General features: G+C 43.7%; 2 protein-coding genes across 3 annotated transcripts; one reads left to right on the top strand and one right to left on the bottom strand.

Annotated features, from left to right (window-relative positions):
- The first annotated feature begins 1,632 nt into the window (after positions 1 to 1,632).
- On the top strand, positions 1,633 to 9,516 carry ACOD1 (aconitate decarboxylase 1). Its single transcript, XM_074931048.1, is given in 6 exon segments — positions 1,633 to 1,706; positions 1,708 to 1,774; positions 3,125 to 3,286; positions 4,363 to 4,452; positions 6,434 to 6,639; positions 7,493 to 9,516. Coding segments are annotated over 6 exon segments (1,554 nt in total). The 3' UTR covers positions 8,448 to 9,516.
- A 497-nt stretch (positions 9,517 to 10,013) lies between these two features.
- On the bottom strand, positions 10,014 to 16,122 carry LOC141972966 (glutamine amidotransferase-like class 1 domain-containing protein 3, mitochondrial). Of its 2 annotated transcripts, XM_074931040.1 has the most exons (5): positions 15,932 to 16,122; positions 15,225 to 15,396; positions 13,397 to 13,421; positions 13,217 to 13,321; positions 10,014 to 10,310 (listed from the first exon to the last, which is right to left on the bottom strand). In XM_074931040.1, exons 1-5 carry the CDS (start codon positions 16,037 to 16,039, stop codon positions 10,118 to 10,120), a joined length of 603 nt encoding a protein of 200 aa, XP_074787141.1. In that variant the 5' UTR covers positions 16,040 to 16,122; the 3' UTR covers positions 10,014 to 10,117. The 2 variants fall into 2 exon arrangements, with proteins under 2 accessions (XP_074787141.1, XP_074787137.1); XM_074931036.1 differs by having other exon boundaries at positions 13,217 to 13,421.
- Positions 16,123 to 20,555: the final 4,433 nt, after the last annotated feature.

Raw genomic sequence — 20,555 nt, 5'->3', positions numbered from 1 at the left:
ATGTTGCTGGGATGTTTTATGTAGGTGCAGATTATACATGCGTGAGTGAGGAAGCTGTACTATACTCATAGAGAAATGTGTGTGGGAAGAGGTTTTGTAGCCATGCTGAACAGCTGCTCATATGTAAGAGAAAGACAGAACAAGGTTTTAAAAGGAACCAGCATATAATGCAGGTTAGCCCGTACGGAAGTATGTATGTGTTTGTAGGGCTGGGTTTTAGGAGCCCTGGGCTGCAGGTTCTTTGGCTACATCCGTGAACAGACACACTACCGCTTCTGTCTTTTAAGGCACTCTGTTACCCAGTGCAATTTTCAGCATCAAGTTAGGCATCTGAAGATGACATCCATAAGGAGAGCTGGCTCAAGGCACATGCAAAATAGGCAAATGTCTGGGTTAGATCTGTCTGGGGAACAGCTGATCCTCTCCCATCTCTTTTTACCTGCCCATGCCCTCCTAAAATTTCACAGAATACTGCTAGTGCTACTTCTTTCTCCTTCTGCTTCTGCTGCTAGATTTAATTTTTAGTTTCTGAGGCAATGAAACTCAGTTTTGCCTGACAGCTGAGAATCCCTAAGCTGGCTTTGGAGACAGGCTGGACCAGCTCAGAAAGAGGTCTCCTCAACATCGGCACTGCCATGAGGAGGACTATGTGTCCAGGGAAGAGGATGCAGCCTGAAACAGGACCTTCAGTAGGAGTTAGAACCACTCAAATCAATGTTTAACTTCACCTGTAGACCCATGCTGGTCTCCACCTGAAGAAGTCAGGAGTTAGATACGGCTTTACAAAATTATCTGAGGCTAGGCTGAGTAAAGGTCTGACATTCTTAGAGTTTTAGGCAGCACTTCACCATGGAAGTGCAAGACAGTAATTCTGAAAAGACTTTGTCCCTAATCCAGGAGGTTCCCAAACTTCAGACATACATTACTTTTTCACTTCAGAATTATTGAATGTCCTCTACTTATGCTCCTCTGGGGTCTGCTCCCTTCCTGATGGGATAGTCAGGGATTTCTCACTCATTATCTTGTAGTAGTCTGGGATTCCCACAGAAGCGAAATCCCTAAACTGGTGGTGGGAGAAGTGCCTCCTTTCTCAGAGAAGACATTCTTGCATGAGATGCAGAAAACCTGCTAGTAGAAATGATGGTCTCACATAGCAATTCGTGCTCTTAAAGGCCAAGAGTTGCCTTAATCCAATTCATGGTCTGAAATTCTTATGTCACACATTTCCCATGTCTGAATTGTATGTAATATAGAGGAGACATATAGTGAAAGAAGAACAAAACAAACAACAGGTTGTTTAAGTTAAAACAGCCTTTGCCATCCTTCTGGGCTAGGACTGGGATGACTACTTTCCCAACCAGTAGTTATCCATGGCCTACTGTGGTTCCCCAAGGTCAGCCTGACACACCTGATGACCTCTTCTCTCCATGCGACCAAATGTAAGACACTCGACTAATGTATCAGTTTCTATCTGGTAATAAAATATCACATATATCAATTTACATAACATGTGAATGTGACTGTCAAAGTCCTGTCAATGTTCCAGCAGTTAATAGTACGGTGAGTAAGAGGAAAGTTGAAAGTGAAGAAAAAGGAACATTTCCAGACAGAGGAGGAAATGGGCAGGACAAGATGAGCAATAAAAAAGGCCTATTACTTCTTCCCCCATCACAGACATACACATATAAATAGTGAAAGAGTGATTTCACTGGCTGCCATTCATTTGCTGCATCTCTCTGGGACCACGGACCATCCCCCCAAGATGTGGGCAAAGGTACTGTCTTGTTTCTTTGTACTGTAAGATACACTTTTCTGTTTAAGCTTTTGTATCCTCACCCTATATGTTTCAGTAGGTATGCATCACACTATGGAATATGTGGTTCACCTGCTTTAAATGACTTGTGTACCTCGAAATAGTCTTAATGCTTTAGTACACAGCTGAGTGAGAACCTGTCTGAAATAATGGGTACAATTCTGGGCACCTTGGTCAGAGAAGAAAAATCCAATTGGAACAACATAATGAAAAGCTACTAGCACAGTAGAGGTGAGTCTTCATTATAAAGGAGAGAGCAGCAGAGTTTGGTTTGTTTACCTCAGCAAAATGAAGGCCAAGAGGAAATATCACTCTGTGTGGACATGTGCAGGGGAGTAGAAGAAGGGCAAGGATGAGGGGACATAGAAGACCTTTTCCAAAGAGAAAGAAGAGCTATATTAAATTATTCCAATGTAAAAAAGCAAGTGTGTATAGACTGGTTGTAAATAATACATGCCTTCACAGGGAGAAGTTTCTAATGGTAGGAGAAGGGAAGTTCTAGATCAGTTTCTAATAGAGATATTAACAGCAGTTACATCACAATCCAAGAAGAAGCAGGCTGTGCTGGCATAATGGGTCAGTGTTCAATAGGAAAGAAAAAAAAAAAAGTTAGAAATATAATTCCCAGATCAGCAGAAGTCAGGAACAAGGAGCCACTGCTTTTCAAAGAGGTAAGATCTTGTCTTGGAGAAAAGCTGGAAGTCCAGCTAAGCATGAATTCAATGAGAGCTGGGAGCTAGGAGCAAGGGGTGCAAGGTGGAGCTGCCAAGTCTTGTCGCCCACTTAGCTCAAAGCTCCACAAGACTTGGGATAGTAATTCTGCTACTTAGGGACATTAAGTCTTGCCTCCTTGTGTGGTAGTGGCTGTACTGGATTTCAATAGCAGTAAGAAGGTGCTATGGAAGACAGATTTTTTTGCTTCTATTTGTTTTATATGTGTGCATGTGTGTATAGATATAGATACATATAGATACCTTGCAAAGTTACATCACCTGCAGTGCTTGCCCTCAAGGACTCAAGTCAGGGAGGAAGCAGCAGAAATAAAGAACAGACAAGGGCACTGATGAAAGTATAAATAAAATATAAAAAACACTGTGGCATTTCTGGGAATAAAAAGAGGAAGAATTCAAAGTTTAGTTTTGCTGATGCAATTCATGTAAGCAGAGGCAGGGCAGCAGAAATGACCAGCATGTTAAGCCGTAGCCCAAAACTGAAAGCAAAAAAAAAAAAAAAAAAAAAAAGGAAAAAAATGAAAAATGTGGTTTATTTATATTAAGGGAAATATCTACTTCTTTTTTTTTTCCTTCTCAGACAGTTACAGGAAATTTTGCCAATGTGATTCATGGTTTGAATGCAAACCACTTGACAGACCAAGTCATTCAGAGAAGCAAGCGAATGATTCTGGATACTCTTGGAGTGGGGCTCCTGGGTACCAGCACTGAGGTCTGCCACAAAGTGACACAGTACAGCAAGGTAAGATGTCTGACATTGATAAACCTAAAGGTTTTGTTATAAGAAAAGTAAAATTTGGGCTATAAGGGGAAACTTTGTCATGATAAAATTATTTTGGGGATGGAAAGACAGTGTTCTTCCCACTGGAGACCGGGAAACTTCATTGCTCAAGTTTTAATTCTGAATGAGCAGAAGTCTGTGCAACAGACTGTATGTTGACCCTGACCTACCACCACAAAGAGAGTTAATTAAGAATCCCTTCCTTTCTTTTACCTATGAGATTTTATTAAACATGTCAGCAAAGCAAACGTCACTTAGAACTAGACTTTCCAAAATAAGAGAGTGTTAAAGGTATGGAGAGCTAGTAGTGGGTTACTTCTAGTCCATAAAACATCATTGTCTGAGGTACATTGGTCATGTTTCTCCTCCGTCCTTGCTCTCCTTAAACTAGAGGAGTACTTGACCTTGAGGAGAAGCCTTCCCAACAACGGAGCATATCAATGAGAAGAAGTTTAGCAGTCAAACCTGGCTAGTTGGACTCAGGCTCCAGAGCTCTGTGTGCCAATAAGTCTCTTTGCACAGAGATCCCCCCTTCCCAAAGCATGGTAGTTTATGTCCTTTTATTTAATTCCATAAAGATATCTTCACTGGCTAAAAGATCTGCACAACAAACAGGAAAAGAGCAGACTCCTTCACAGCATGGAGACACCAGCATCAGTAAGCCATATATAATTTACTCCAGGTCTTACTAAAATATAGAAAACCAGAAACTTTAACTGGAGATCTTCCCCAACGAGGTGACGACAGTCCTGAGGGAACTGCTGATGGGCAGTGAGCAGGCCAGAGGTTGTGTGAAGGTATTGAATGACCAGTTGGTCGGCCCTCTGAGGTCTTTTTGGGTGGAAAGAGCCCTTGACATAAGGCAACAGGAAACCAAGTTTATTTTCATACTTTCTGATAGAACAACATTCTTCTCATGAAAGAGGACAGTTGGCTCACAAGAGGGTACGGTCAGATCTTGGTTACATCAGAGATACAGCGCACAGATAGATCCTTAGGCTCAGGTCTTTGAATTAATTGATGTCAATTTGTTTCAGATCTACAGCTCAGACATATCCAGTACCATCTGGGGACATCCGGATTTCCGATTGCCTCCTCTGTATGCAGCATTTGTGAATGGAGTGGCTGTAAGGGATGCTCTTTTATATTTGCCTTAAACCACACTAATTGATGCCATTCTCGCTCTAGAGAGAACAGAATGCTCCTAAAATCTTAGTCTACTTTATTCTTCTGCCTGAAATCTTCTAAAAAACTTTCCTAGACTGTTCTCCTAATGTGCTTCAACTTTCTTCTCATGAGTCCAAGCTTAAGGTATAATATATATCTGATCTAACTCAGCAGCACACCTTACCTTTAATGTCGGACTTGGGGCTGTTTTCAAAGGTCAGAACTCTACAGCTTATTACAACCTTGCTACAGCTGCATTACAAAGAGGCACTCTAGCTTTCACTGATTCTACCGAGATCCAAACTTTATGCCAACTGGCAAAGTATAGTTACAGAAAAACACAAATACAGACACATGCACATATACATACATACATATAATATCACAAGGCAATTTAATCTTCAGTTATGCAGTCTGCAAAAGCCAGTTATATATTTTGGACACATACTTTGTCATTAAAGCAGTAGCTGACTCCCCAGATATTTGTCTAAATTCAGTTTGAGGCTGAAACCATTTGAAATTGAAAGATGCACAAGAGGTAGGGTAGGCAAATTAGATGATTATGCAAAACTAGGGAAGGCGACCAACCAAGTAATATTAAGCCTATCTAATTTAGTGGGACAACAAGATGAGAGATTCAATTTGACACCTCATTTCCAATGTAGAGAAAATTACCTCGGAAATGAGATCTGGTACCTCTCAGCTCCTAGCAGCCTGTGGATTATTCAGATCTGCTGTTAGCATGTACATAATCATTTCAGTTTACATCTTGGTCACAGGTTAATTTTAAGTGCTATTGAAGATGCAAGGAACACAGCTTTCCAGGTACTGGGCACAACCTTCCTTATCCTGCACTGCAGGGCATCTTCCCAGCTGGCATCAAAGTTTTTCAAGACACTGACTGAGTTTTCTTGTCTGTTCAGAAAGGCAGTCCTCAGAAGTGCATCTTCCCAGTATTAGGGGGCAAGACCGGAGCACTGGGGAACCTTCCCAGTTTGCTCTGAAGTAAGACACAGGTGAATAGATGTGAAAATTCAGCCTTTGAGGCATTATCATGTTATTAAAATGCTGTCCCTGATGCTCTCAAGTCCTTGGAGGTTCTCAAAACTTTTGGGGGGCTTCCCACAAGCAGTACATTTCAAACACTGACTACACTGCTGGGAGAAATCTGCTACCAGAACAGCAGTTGTATGCCATACTGAGAACACCCAAAATCTCCCTGAGCAGCTGGGCTTGGGAAAGAGGAGACACCTCTCTGGATACCCTCAAGGGTTAAGCAGCTTGTCCCAGCTTTAAGACTGTAGCTTTCTCCTACTCCCAGCAACCCCAGGGAGACTGGTTCCTTGTGTGACAGGTCTTGTTTTGACAGACCGAAAATTCAGGCTAAAGTTTGATCTACATTTGCAGGCTTGTGCCTGTTGCCTGTGAATGGTTGCACCAGAGAAGTTGTTCTGACACAACTTTCAGTTGGCTGTATGGATTCAACTGCTACAGCTTTAATGGTGTGAGCCCTAACGGCAGCATCAGTTGCAGCACTGGGGAAGTAATTTCATTATGTTTATATACTGCTTTGGGGTAAGTGAAAATTCACCACTCACATGGTGCACCTAGAAATGCTGCTTTAATTATACCAGTCTAATGAAAGCAGCAAAAGCTTATTGTAGGAAAGAAGAATCATTTTCAGACTGGTTTTAGACTGGTGCAACTCGAATTAGAACTATACTCCTTTGAGGCAAAATTTGTATTGCATCACCACTTCTCACAGAGCCATGTTGGGAGTAAAGGTCTTTAACAGAAAGACTTTTGAAGTTTTGCTTTCTAAGGAAAATCTAGTTCTTCAGTTCTTTTTCATACCAGCTACAGTAGTTTAATTTGATTGAACCAATCTTGCCAAGTCAGAGTTCATTTCTGATTACAAGTTAAGGCTTCTCTTTCCATTAGGTGCACTCAATGGATTTTGACGACACATGGCATCCAGCCACACACCCATCCGGGGCTGTGCTCCCTGCCGTGATTGCACTCTCAGAGGCCTTTCCTCAGAAGAAAAAAATCTCAGGTCTTGATCTGCTCTTAGCTTTCAATGTGGGGATTGAAGTGCAAGGCAGGCTGCTGCGCTTCTCCAGCGAAGCCAGGAATATTCCAAAAAGGTATATAGAAATTCATCAACTAGAAAGTTGAGTGGAAGGGTTTTTTTCTCAGTATTAATATAGTTAATTAAATGCCAGCTAAAATACAAATGGCACAGTTAATCATATTTTCTATGTTGTTTGTCAGGAAAGGTTTATCTTAAACATAAATACACTTACATGACTCCTTACAGCTTATCTAATAGATTTCTTTTTGAGAGCATCTATCAGTTTACAGGAAGAGGTGATGATCTCCCTATTAATTAAAAACAGCAGCAAAAGGGCAATGTTTTAACATCAGAGACTTCAGACTCTCACGAATACGTACAATTATGCCTCACTTGCAAACAGTGGCTTGCTCTCAACAGAAAAGGAGTCACTGGTGCTGGGCTCAGAGCAGAGCCCAAGAAGATGGGGAAAGCCTTGACATATGGGATGGACTAGATGCCCTCTTGCTATTTCTGAGTGTTTCTTCTACCAGTTCTGCAAAACTGGTTCAGAATAACAAAATCTGCCTCCCCCAATATGTATGATTTATAGATGACCATAAATTATTTACAGATAATTTATAGATGCCTATAAACTGTGACACTTTTGCCATTACTCTGCTCAGTATGCCTTGAACCATGAACCGCTCTAACGTTTCAAATTGCTTTCTGGGGACGACCTATTGTAAGTGGTACTATTCTAGTTTAACTTGTTCCTGGGGAAAAGCAACAACTTCTTCCGTTAGGACCGCACATGAATTCTGAATGTATATTTCTTTATGATCCAATTCATCTTCCACAGCAGTGAAAGGAAATAGGAACTTGTGTTTATAGTGAATTCAGGTGACTTTTTGAAATATAGTAATGAAGAGATTTTGTTTTCCCAGGTTTCACCCACCAACTGTGGTTGGTACAATGGGGAGTGCAGCAGCTTGTGCTAAACTGCTAGCTCTTGACCGGCTGAAATGTAAAAACACCTTGGCTATTGCTGCCTCCTATGCAGGTGCCCCACTGGCTAACGCAGCCACCCAAACGAAGCCCCTCCACGTTGGCAATGCTGCCAAGCATGGACTGGAAGCAGCTTGCTTAGCATCACAGGGCCTCCAAGGAAACAAACAGATCTTGGACATGGAGTCAGGGATAGGTGCCTTTTATACAGATTACAACCCACAGAGTCTGCCAACCTTGCAGTCTTATCCCTGGCTGTTGGACCAGCAAGACGTGGCCATCAAACGCTTTCCTGCTCATCTTGGAACGCACTGGGTGGCTGATGCAGCATCTTCTGTTAGGAGGAAGCTCGTGGAGAGCAGTGACAACTTGCTCCCCCTTGATAAAATTGAGAAAATCATTCTCAAAGTCCCAGAGGTCAAATATGTGAACAGACCCAACCCTACCTCAGAGCATGAAGCTCGACACTCCTTCCAGTTTGTTGCATGCTCTGCTTTGCTGAATGGCAGCATGTCAGTCCAGTCCTTCACCAGCGAGAACGTTCACCAGCCAGCCTTGCGGGAGCTCCTCTGCAAAACACAGCTGGAGCACCCTCCTGATAACACACCTAGCTTTGACAGTCTTTACTGTGAAGTGAGTGTCACACTTCGGGATGGCAACACGATCAGTGACCGCTGCGATACGTTCTATGGACACTGGAGGAAACCTCTGAAGAAGGAGGACTTGGAGAAAAAGTTTCAATCCAATGCCTCCAGTGTCCTGCCTGTAGAAGCCACAGAAGGCATTATAGAGACTGTGTACAATCTGGAAAATGTAGAGGATTGTTCTGCATTAAGTACATTTTTATCAGGACGGTCAGCTAGAGCACTTTCAGAGAAGCAGTGCTTCCTTTGAATGTTCTGACAGCTAGATGCTGTTCACAAAGCAAACACAAAATTCAGGACAAACGCTTTAGTGCCTTGAGCACTTTTAAATAGGACTCCTGTAACACAAGAGCCACGCTCAGCCCAATATTGTGGGCTTTGGCTAAGTAAATAGTTTAGCAATTATGTGCACAGCTCAGGCTGAACAGAAGATCCTCTGCTGGCACAGTTGACTCAAATTACCTTTACACCTCTAGAGGCAAAGCACTGCTTGTGTGCAACACAAAATTTCCCTGCTCTTCTGCCAAAAACATCTGTAGATTCTGCTTCTGATAAATAACTCCATCAAGGAAAACCGAATTCTGGAGGAGTATGGAAGTGCTGTGTACATGAGAAACATCACTGTGAGAAGGAGAATAAGAGCCTTTATATAATTATTTCTGTAGATTTAGCTTCAAAGCCTCCTTGAAGAGGCCATCTATTATGTCCACGCTTTGATGTTTGTGCTAAAAAAACATGGCACACAGAGTAGTACCACTTGATACTCTGTAATACGTGAGGCTTTGCTGTAACAATTGGTCTTGTACAGATGATGTAAAGGTTTGTGCCCTTCCTGATCACGCCAGCTGCTGAGCAAGAGGGACAACTCAACACTCCTTGTCATAAAAGCATTATTTCCCAGTTAGACCTTTTGGCTGCTCTGTGATGCAGGTTTGTTCCTGCTGTATTCCCGCTCCAGTTACAAGGTGCTTGCTTGACAAGAAATGATTAGCACTAATTAGTGATGACATGTTTAGATTACTTCAGGCACTGCAAAGCATGGGCTACTGTACTTGTTATGAGTGACAGGGACCTGTGAGCACCCAAACCCTTCTCATGCTGAGACAACTAGGTATCCATAGCAGCACTCAACTTGCCTTGATAATGAATTCTCGGAATTTTTAGTTCCTTCAGTATAACACTTTGTGAGATTGTGTTTCTAAGAGAGGCTGACGACCTTTGTTCACATTTGTAAGATCAAAGCACGTGTTCTAACATATCTAAAATGTACCTTCCTTAGGGCGCTGAACTATGTATGCAAAAAAATGACAAAATAAAGCCAATTCATGTCACTAAGCCTCAAATTATTTAACTTATTACCACAAAACCTGCATATTTTCCACATACAATGTATTCAGTTGTATTTCAGCCTCTTTTAGCTTATGAAGTGAGTTTATCTAGAGGGCTCCGCAAAAATCCCACATAACCACATTCTTTTCTTTTTCCCTCCTGATTACAAAGTAGACTTGAATTACTCACCTATACTGAAGGTACGCAGACCCATTTACAGCTATTTCAGCTGTAATTATAGCTGGATAACACCAAAAGTGAATTACTGATAATCACTAGTGATGTGATAAAACACCACTGGACAAGGAGAGTTCCTACATTATCTTATCAAAACTGAATAGATTCAAATTAATGGGACAAAGAAAGGGGAACTCCTATCACCACAACAACCTTCAACACATGCTTTCTATTTTAAGATATATAAATAGGATAAACTTAGCAATAACCAGATTTAAAAAAACAAACAAACAAAGAAACAATCCAAGAATTGTGAAGCTTAGTAGTTGCATTATTTTATTAATACAATCAAAGGAAGCTAAATGCTTAAGCTTAGCTAAACTGATTTCCTTGCAGAAGTCTGTATGCTTCCAGTCAGGCAAGTTTCAGGACTTCTTGTACCATTGTCCCAATTCCATCAAAGATTTCATGCAGAGGAGCCTTGCACATGAAAGCACAGGTAGTAACTATTTTATTGGCTTTATCCACATGGGATTCATTTACATTTTTGCAAATGTGCTTACATCCAAGCTCTGCAATAGCAGATGCCGTTTCAGCATCAGGAAATCTGTAAAAAAAAAAGACTGTAATTACCATAAAGAGATGATATAGCCATAAAGTTCTGCCAACATAACTTGAATGAAAGAACTATAATAATATTTAAGTGACCCCTCAGTTGATGATGACAAGGAAGTCAAACAAACAGCCACTGTCAGGTTTTCCCATCCCCTATGGTCACAATAAGTGATCTAATTTCTTTGAAAACAAGGTCTGAAATGCAGACCCGCAGTATGTCAGAAGGTACAATTCTGTTTTTAAACAATCTTTCAGTAAGTTTAGATGATGAAGCCATAACTGATTCTCAAAAGCCTGAGAGATGCAAGCTGAACTTGCAGACACCTAAGACCTTTTCCAACACTTCTGTGTAACATTTTCCACTGGGACTCTGCAGAGAGGTTTGTGGGTTTTTTGGTTTGTTTTTTTTTTTTCCCCCCCTGAGAAGGGAGGAACAGACGCAATCCCTCACTACTACTGCTGATATGAAATTCCACTCTGAAGTTTTATCAGTTGACAGTTCTTGAAGCAGCACTGACCCTGCTCTCATCTGCTCCCCTAAACTGGCCCCAAATCACCACCACCACCAGAAAAACTTCATTAAAAATCCCTGAGCAGATAATAGTCCACAGACATAATTCACACAGCCACTCAAATTACCACAGGGTACCAAGTTTTTGAATGCCAGCTGGGCAGATGCCTGTTCTTCATTTGCACATTTGCAATACAAATTGTGGCCTTCAAAGGCATTGGGTAAGCAAATTCTGTAGCTCACTTAGTACGAGCTAAAATCTATCACTTAAATTACCATGAACATAACCTGAAAAAAATAACTTGATATCCCTTGAATCACACAATGACAGAATCATCTAGGTTGGAAAAGACCTTGAAGATCATCCAGTCCAACCATTAACCTGAGTTCCCAACTACACCATATCCCTCAGCGCTATGTCAACCTGACTTTTAAACACCTCCAGGGATGGGGACTCCACCACTGCCCTGGGCAGCCCATTCCAACACCTAAGAACCCATTCTGTGACGAAATACTTCCTGACATCTAGTCTAAACCTTCCCTGGCACAACTTGAGGCCATTATCTCTTGTCCTGTCGCTTATTACTTGGTTACAAGGGCTCATCACAGCTCTCTGCAACCTCCTTTCAGGTAGCTGTAGAGGGCGATGAGGTCTCCCCTCAGCCTCCTCTTCTCCAGACTAAACACCCCCAGTTCCCTCAGCCACTCCTCGTACGACTTGTGCTCCAGACCCTGCACCAGCTTCGTTGCCCTTCTCTGGACACGCTCGAGTCATTCAATGTCCTTTTTGTAGTGAGGGGCCCAAAACTGAACACAGGAATCGAGGGGCGGCCTCACCAGTGCCGAGGACAGGGGTCAGATCCCTTCCCTGTCCCTGCTGGCCACGCTATTGCTGACACAAGCCAGGATGCCATTGGCCTTCTTGGCCCCCTGGGCACACTGCTGGCTCCTGTTCAGCCGGCTGTCAATCAACCCCCCCATGTCCCTCTCTGACTGGCAGCTCTCCAGCCACTCCTCCCCAAGCCTGTAGCGCTGCTGGGGGTTGTTGTGGCCCAAGGGCAGCCCCCGGCATTTGGCCTTATGGAAACTCCTCCAGTTGGCCTCAGCCCATGGCTCCAGCCTGTCCAGGTCTCTCTGCAGAGCCTCCCTACCCTCGAGCACATCAACACTCCCACCCAACTTGGGGTCATCTGCAAACTGACTGAGGGTGCACTCGATCCCCTCGTCTAGATCATCAATAAAGATGTTAAACAGGAGTGGCCCCAAAACCAAGCCCTGGGGGATACCACTCGTGACCGGCCGCCAACCAAAATTAACTCCGTTTGCCACAACTCTTTGGGCCCGGCCATCCAGGCAGTGTTTTACCCAGCAAAGCATGCGACCATCCAAGCCGCAAGCCGTCAGTTTTGCCAGGAGAGTGCTGTGGGAAAGGGTGTCAAAGGCCTTGCTAAAGTCAAGGTAAACTACATCTACAGCCTTTCCCTCATCCAATAAGCAGGTTGCCTTGTCAAAGAATATCAGGTTTGTCAAGCAGGACCTGCCTTTCATAAAACCATGCTGACTGGGCCTGAGCATCTGGTTATCCTGCATGCATTGTATGATGATACTCAAGATGAGCTGCTCCATTGGTTTCCCGGTCACTGAAGTCAAGCTGACAGGCCTGTAATTTCCCGAATCATCCTTCCAACCCTCCTTATAGATGGGCATCACATTGGCCAATTTCCAACCTGTCGGGACCTCCCCGGTCAGCCAGGACTGCTGGTAAATGATGGAAAGCAGCTTGGCGAGCACCCCAGCCAGCTCCTTCAGCACCCTCGGGTGTATCCCGAAAGGATCACAGCATCCCTTGGTCATCTCCATGTTTGCACAGCTATGATTCTATTAAAGTCACTTTGTTCTGTCACTTTTAGGACAGACAGCTACATTCAGTGACTCAGTAACACCCACACTGCACAATAAAGACGGTGCAGGAGCCTACGTTACCTTTGGTGGCTTATAGAGTGACGGCTTAGGCAAGAGATAAGGCTACCTAAAGTTTTCATATTATTAAATGTAATAGTATTAATCATAAAGTATCATATCTATATAATAGATATGATAGTTGACATCATAAAACATCACAAACCAAGGTATTTCTGAATTCAGAGATAAATTTTTCCAATGTTGTGGCACACAAGTCACCTGACATCGCAGGTTCAGTCTGTCTGCCCTGAGAGTTCTGCGCCTACTACTAACTTCAAATTTTCACTTGCATGAAAGTGAAAAATGTCACTAATACGGTACCCAGGGGTTACTGGCAGCAGAGACCTCAAGAGTTTTTCACAGAGGACTGGCCACTTCCTAATCCTAATTCTCATGTGAATTATCTCCATGCATTTCCTTCTTACCTTCCATCTATGTTTTTATCTTGGCCGACTGTAACCTCACAACCAGGAAAGACTTTAGCTGCCAAGACTGGTGATATACAGCACAAACCAATGGGCTTTTTAGCACTGTGGAAAGCCTGGAGTGTGGAGTTCACATGCTCATGGACAGTGCAGTTCTTGCCATCTACAGCCCAGGAACACAGGTTCTTTGCTACACCAAAACCACCTAAAAAAACCCAAAAAGCTCAAATGTAAGACACTGCTAAAAGCCATTAAATTCAATAACAGACAGAAGTTCTGGGGTTTTTTACAACATAATCTTGGCATACATAGGACTATTAATTTGCTATACTGAAAGCTTTCAGCATGTAACAGATGATGGGTTTACAATATTAGAAATTTAACTGCCTGGTTTTTATATCATGTATGTTACAAAGGCCAGAAAATTAATTTTGCTTCAAGTGACCAACAAATAAATAAATAGAAAAACTCATATTCATTTGCTAGTCACTGGAAAAGCTGCACTATCTGATATGTACCGCTCAGTAAGTAAGAGAGCGATCAGAAGAAAGATCAATGATAGTTAAAAGTAGAAGAGTGTAATTCACAAGAGTGAAACAGCAATTTGACCCTGTACAGTAATTTACAGTTTTAGTCCAGTACTTAAGAAATTATAGGAGAGCTTAATGGATATTACACAAAAAGGAAATTATAACTTATACTCTGAGATATACCACTTGTGAATGATAACAGCATTTCCTTTTAAAAATAAAACAATGCTGGATTTGTCTTTTTAGAAATTAGAACAGTCCTTTACTTGCATTTAATCTTCACTTAACTGTAAAAGCAGGTTATAATTTACAGCACGTGTTTGCTGGATTTATAACCATCAGAATAACCAAAGTAAGAATGTTATTAGTAACCATCCATTATCTTTGATTCTATTGGGATGTGTACAGAATAACAATAAACAAATAAACACAATAAACAAACAGAAATTTCCACAAGCATTTCAATGGACAACATCAAGTTTTAAATTTTTAGTATTTTTCCTTTCACTCTTTGCTCACTTTCAAGTGTTATCTGGAATATCTGAGGTAAGATTTTAGTTTTCAAACTTAGTAGGATTTACTTCTCTCTAACAGTTATTAGAGCAACCCCACTGAGCCTGGGTTATAACAGCATGAAATTAACATCAAAAATACTTGCTCGCCTCTACTCCCCAGTCAGCCCTGATGTCAGCCGCTCATTTTAGCGCTGAAAGTGTGTTTCTCTGCGTTATACACATACTCCCTCTGCTGGCCTTACAACAGAAGACAGTATAACAGACTTCAAAATTAACACTTCAGCACAATCCTAAAGGCAGTATTTAACAGTACTATGAATACTCTGGAAAGTGATCTTCAGTAATGTATAATTTCCCTGTGATGTTTTAGTTTCTTCACTTCTGAAGTGATTACAATTATTCCCATCTGAAATGCAATTCTGTGGTCCATAAATAAAAAATTATCCATAAATATGTTTAGTATAACTTCATCAGCAGTGGACCAGATACATAATTAAAACAAAACGTACTCACATTTGACAGAGAATATAATCTATCTGGCAATCTGCTATTCTAACAACAATTTCAAAATCCCTAAAATTAAGGCATTGCCATGTAATACCAAGTTCTGGCCATACTTCTGCACTCTGGTCAGTGTTCTCCACAAGTAGGTGCTAAAAGTTTTCAGCATCCTTAGAAAGAAGGAAGTGTGATGTATAATTTAACATCAATAGAAGACTATAGCATTTTAAATTAACGAACTATAAATTAATAAACTGAGATGACTTACCAGTCCGTGAGAGCTTGCTAAAACTTTTTCTCATCCTCAAAATAAAATAAGTAAAAAGGAAAAGAACACATACCTCTCAAATTCAAGAGTGTAATTTATTCTCTAAACAGATTTTAAAATTTTTAAAGTATCAGAGACAAAGCAGTTATTTGCAGTTGAAAAACCACAAAAAAATTTCTTTTAAAAGCACCTACCAGGGAAAATGACCGCATCAAATTCACTAGCTTTCAGTTCAGCCAAATCCTGAATGTTTCCTCTTGCCAGTCTGGCACTTTCAACTAACACGTTTCTTTTCTCTTCTGTTGGACTTCCTTTTAGGTGATCAACTACATCCCTTTGCTCAATATTGGGGGCAAATATCTTCACCTAAAATATAGAAATGAAGCAATTTTATAACTGTAAACAGAACTCATACATATTAGTCACATTAAAGACCGTTCAACAAAACCAGGTTTTGTGTCTTAAGTCTCTTACCCAAGAGAAGTGGATTCCACATTAACTATCTAAAGTGACAGGTGACATTAGGATGGGTAAACCTGGCCATCCTCCCCATCCCATTCCTGCAGCTTTTTGACAGGAGTGCATGGGGAGAGGGGTGAATAAAGAAAAAGGGGAAGGCAAGATAAGGAAAGAGATCATGGTTGAATAGGCTTTGTAGTGTGCAGCGGCGGTGAAAAAAACCGTGGCGAAGCAGGAGGGGCTCCGATCCCACAAACAGCGGCATGGCCTGCCCCGCACCCCGGCACAGAGGGGGGTGCGGAGCGGGAGGGAAGGCCAAGGCGGGGCTGCCCCGGCTGCTGAGGGGCGCGAAGAGACCCGGGAGACACACCTCCACCCCCCGCGCAGCATGTCACACGCACCGCCGGGGCTGCCGGGGCGCGGGGCCCCGCCGCCCCCCTACCTCCGCGCCGCCGCGGCTGAGGTGCACCAGCGCCGCCGAGGCCTCGTGAATCTCGCTGCCATCGAAGACGCCGCAGCCGGCGAGAACCAAGGCCACCCGCTTGCCCATGGCGGCCCCGCGCCGCCGAGCACCCGCCCCTCAGGCCCGGGCAGGGGCTGCTCAGGCCGCAGAACCCAGGCCTCACAGTCCCCGCCCGCCCTACCTCCTCCTGCTGCGCCTGCGCGCCAGGCCCCGGCTCGGCAGCCATCTTGTACCTCCACGCGGACGTTTTATTTGCTTTGAAAACCAAAAAAAGAGTGGAGTTTGGATAAAGGCCAGCAGTACGGCTGGGTCCTGATGTTGTTTGTTTCAGTGATACCTTACTCATCAGACCCCCGTACCCCTTTTGGCTCCCTTAACCTTATATTGTGTTCTAGGGAGCAGCTCCATATTAGCAGGAAAAACAGAATTTCTCTGGAAAACCAACCTTTTACCTGCTCCCAGCTTAGTCATTAAGGCATTGCCCTAGGGAACTAAAGGGCTTCTTTGGGCCAAGGCAGACAGTCATCCCTAGTCTCCTTCTGATGACCATGCACACAAGTGCCACGCCAGACACCAGTTGTATTTAATTTTAGCAAAATCTCTCAGCTCTTGGTTCTTCATTTTTCATGAGCTGCTTCCCTTATAATAATAAGAAACTGGGGCTTAATAATGAAAACCTACAGTTTTACTGGACATGAGGGCTGAAAAACTGCATCTTGTAGAAAAATGGGAGTGTCTTCCAAAATTTTAGAGTATGGGTGTTCTGCAGGGAACAGAACAATGCATAGGCTGGGAAGAGGAAAAATAGTATAGGAAAGCAAAGTCTCTAGCAAAACGCATTCAGGTATATACTGAGAGGTCGGTAGTCTGTGCAGGATGATGGATAGGGAGATTCTTGAACAAGAAGGGGCCAAAACAGGAAATCTCCCTGCTTAAGGGCGGACTGCTGGGCAATGTTTGCTCCAAACGAATGTAGGGCTACAGCTCGGCTCCATCACCACCCACACTCTGCCTCTCGGGACCGAGCAGGACTGTGGTGCAACTCCAGCTTGGAAAGCCCTCAATTGCCTGACCACCTTATCCACAACCATATGCTCGAAGATCCCTCTCAGTTCAAAACACTTGAGTTAGAGCTCTGTACAGCATGAAACCTTCACCTTATTCCTCTAGACTGAGTAGGACCCCAGGGAAATTCCAGTGGAGTCATCTCAACCTAGAGAAATACAAAGTATATTTGGTCAGAGTGGAGTGGCAGTTCAACATACTTACTGGCATGGGACTCCTTAGTCTCAGCTGCAGGAGAGTGGGGGGCTTGGTTTGGTGTGGGGACAGGAGAACTGAGAGTCTCCAGAGCTGTAATCCCACTGCAGTTCTCCTCATGCTTGAGAGCTAGGAAGATGCTGTTCTCTGGAAGGAGTTTAAGTTCAGTGCATGCTTGGAGATATGAGTGGAGTCCCAAACTCTCCTGTGTGTTAGGGCCAGGGTTAATGTTAGATCTAGGGAAGTGAGCACCTTCAGAGCTGGAAATCCCTGCTCTTTCTGTCCTGACTTACTGGCTAGTCTTCCTGGATGGACTCTAGACCTGAACTGTCAGTAATCTCATCTCCAGTCTTGTTTCTGTCTCTGTCTCTTGGGTGGACCTCAGGCTCACATTATAGATAGCCTTTTTTCCTGGATCGACCTTGCACTCATTTGGGATGTGATATTCCCACCCCACTTCAGGTCCCCCACGTCACATCTCTGTGCCAGCTCTGTAACTGCCCTGGCTCTGTGTCATGGTCTACCTCCAGCTTGTTCATGCCATGTCCCTGCCCTGGCTTTATGACCTTGTCATGGTCTTCTGTGTCTGACTTAGGTCCATGTTTTCATGCCAGTTTATGACATGTCCTTGCTCTGCATCACTCTGAAGTAGCCCTGTAATGACTCTTCTCTGGCCTGAGCCCACAACAGCAAGTAGCAACAAGAACATTTCACAAAGGGTATGCCTCTGAAGCCAGATCTTTGCAAGGTGAGAGGACACACCTTGATGGGAGAAGAAGCTGCTGTCAGGGCCCTGAGTGCACTAGTAGCCCTGTAATTACCCTGGACAGCCTCAGCTGTGGCCTCCACCTACACACCCTGTGGCCACGTACCCATGGCCTCTGTGTAAACTTAGTCCTGGACATCCAGACATGACCTTAGCTGTGCTGTAGGTGTGCATGTCCAGTCCTGTTTTCTGTTGTCCTGACACACAGGCTGGTCTTCCTGCACAGACTGTCAACCTGTGCTGCGGGTAGCCTCATCTTCAGTCCTGCCTCCTTGGTGGACCTTGGACACGTATTATAGGTAGTCCTGGTCTCGGCTCTACCTTGCAGTGTCTGGGGTTGTTGCTGGATCCCTTCACTACTACATACCTTTTCCCATTCAGAAAATTCAGGATGGCACCATGGTCACTGAGGTCACTGCTCTTGCCTGCACCATGGTCACCTCTGCTCGTGGCTCATCCTCCCTTGCAAAACAGCCCTACTCCTGCTGCTCCCTGGCACCCCTAGAGCTAGCATAAATGACAAAAGTTTTTATCTGACTTCAGATAAACATGTATTTGAGGTGTGGAAGCGGATTCACTGCTCTGCTTGTGGTAGCATCAGAGTTAGGGTGCCAGGGCACAGCGAGGGCTAGCTGCTCCCCAGAGTGAGCTGAGAAGGATAACAGGGCAAGGGGAGGCAGGCACCTCACCAGTCTGGCCCAGTCCCACCCCCCGAGCAAGGTGAGCAGGACAGTTCTGGTGAAAGCAATGAGGTTCCACCAAGAGTCTGATCACTAGGCAAGTCCATTGTGACTGGGCAGATCCAAGGTCAAGCTGGGATGACAGATGCCTGGGTCGGGGTCTGCATCAGTGGGGTACAGGGTCCAGGTATGGCTGCAGTATATCTTAGGTAGGAGGCAAGAGCCTCGGCTTTAAAGCAGCTCCACAAGAAAGGAGCAGGGAGCCCCCGCTGAGGTGTCCCAGCAGAGCAGAAGCAGTTTCTGGCTTTCCTCACAACGGTTCTTGTCTGATCTTGAGCAACCAGCTACACACCCTGAAGAGAGAATACACTGTCCCCTTCAGGCTTCAACATGTTGAATTAGGACTCTGTTCTGAACCCCAACCCTTTTACTGCTGCTCAGGATTTGAGAAAGATGTTTTCTCCCGTGAAAATTCTGCTCTGAAGGGCCCTAATTGCCTAACAACAGATTCTCAGATTATCTTAAATTTGACTTGGATAGCTCTTTGTATTTCACAGACTGCATCCAGATGACTCATGAGTTCACTTATCCCTACCCTGCAGCAGATCCCAGAGAGTCTGTCTCAGCTTGAAACTCATTATGATCTTCACCTGCATCCTTATCCCAGCCCTCACCTTATCTCTCAGGCTTCAGCAAGGCCCCTGTGGAATTCCAGCTTGGAAAGAAATAATTTCCCTCACTTGCCCCCTAAGCTCAGTCAAAGCAGGGGCGGCCCTGCTGTCCCAAATGCCCACTGAACTGCACATCTGTCCTGAGCATTGCCCTCATTTGAGCTCTCAGGGTTGAGGAGGGCCTGAGGAGAACCCTTGGCCCTACCTTACACAGTCACAAAGCCCAGCCATTCTCCTTTCCTGTAGAAGAAGACATGGCTTTCTCCCACCCCAACTCACAGTTGAGGTTGCATCTCGGGCTATGTAGCAGAGTGTAGTGCAGAGGAGTCTTGCATCCTTTTCTCAAGATGTCTTTCACACCCATCAAAGGCAGGGAGGGTGGACTTTAGTTTGATGAACTTCTGTCTTTCACGCTGGCTTCAATATGACTTCAGGTGATGTTTGTATTTCTCGGTGTGCATCCAGCTAATGTGCCAGTGTGAATACAAAGAAAAACCTGTGAGCAGTAAAACTGCTAGCTGTGTAGCTTTGTCTGCTGTGATCCATATATAAAACTGTAACTTTCTTAATGGCATATTGCCAGTATAGAGGCTGGCTGATGTGCAGCTGAGGGTGTCAGCACTATCCAGAGAAGCTAATTTTCCTGAGATAGGAGCTGTTACTTAAGGTTCAACAGCCTCTTTGCTGTGACTGTTACTGTGTGATGAATCATGTAGATGTTCAAAACCAAACTGGCTGTTCAAAACAACAAGTTTTTGGCTGCAGCAGCAGGGTTTGTTTTCCCCTTTCTCTCTGTTTCTTCTACCATGTGGCTTTCAAGGGCAGAGACAGATAAAGTACTTCTTTATAATGGGAAATCAGTAAGATTCTTCTTCATTGTTTCAGCAAATTGTTCGGTATTCACTAATCCAAAGAAAATAATCTGGGAAATTAGAAAAATTTGGGAAGCCAGTCAACTCCAGAAGTTGATCTGTGTAGCCAGTCTCAGTCTTTCCTCAAAGCCTGCTAGTGGACAAAGATGCAGATCAGCTCTGTGGATTTATAAAGGATGCTCTTACATGCTTCTGGATACTAAACAAGACAGCTGCTGACTCAGAAATTGCTGGCATGTAAGATTTTTAGCTGAAGTATATTTATTCACAAATTTATTAGTCATTTATTTTCTATGTTAAAATGTGGTTCAGAACTGTACGAGAAGAAAAACATACTATGCTGCAAAAGTTTCC

This window comes from Athene noctua, chromosome 1 (assembly GCF_965140245.1).
Source record: "Athene noctua chromosome 1, bAthNoc1.hap1.1, whole genome shotgun sequence".
Taxonomy (NCBI): Eukaryota; Metazoa; Chordata; class Aves; order Strigiformes; family Strigidae; genus Athene; species Athene noctua.
This window is presented reverse-complemented; position numbering and strand designations above follow the sequence as displayed.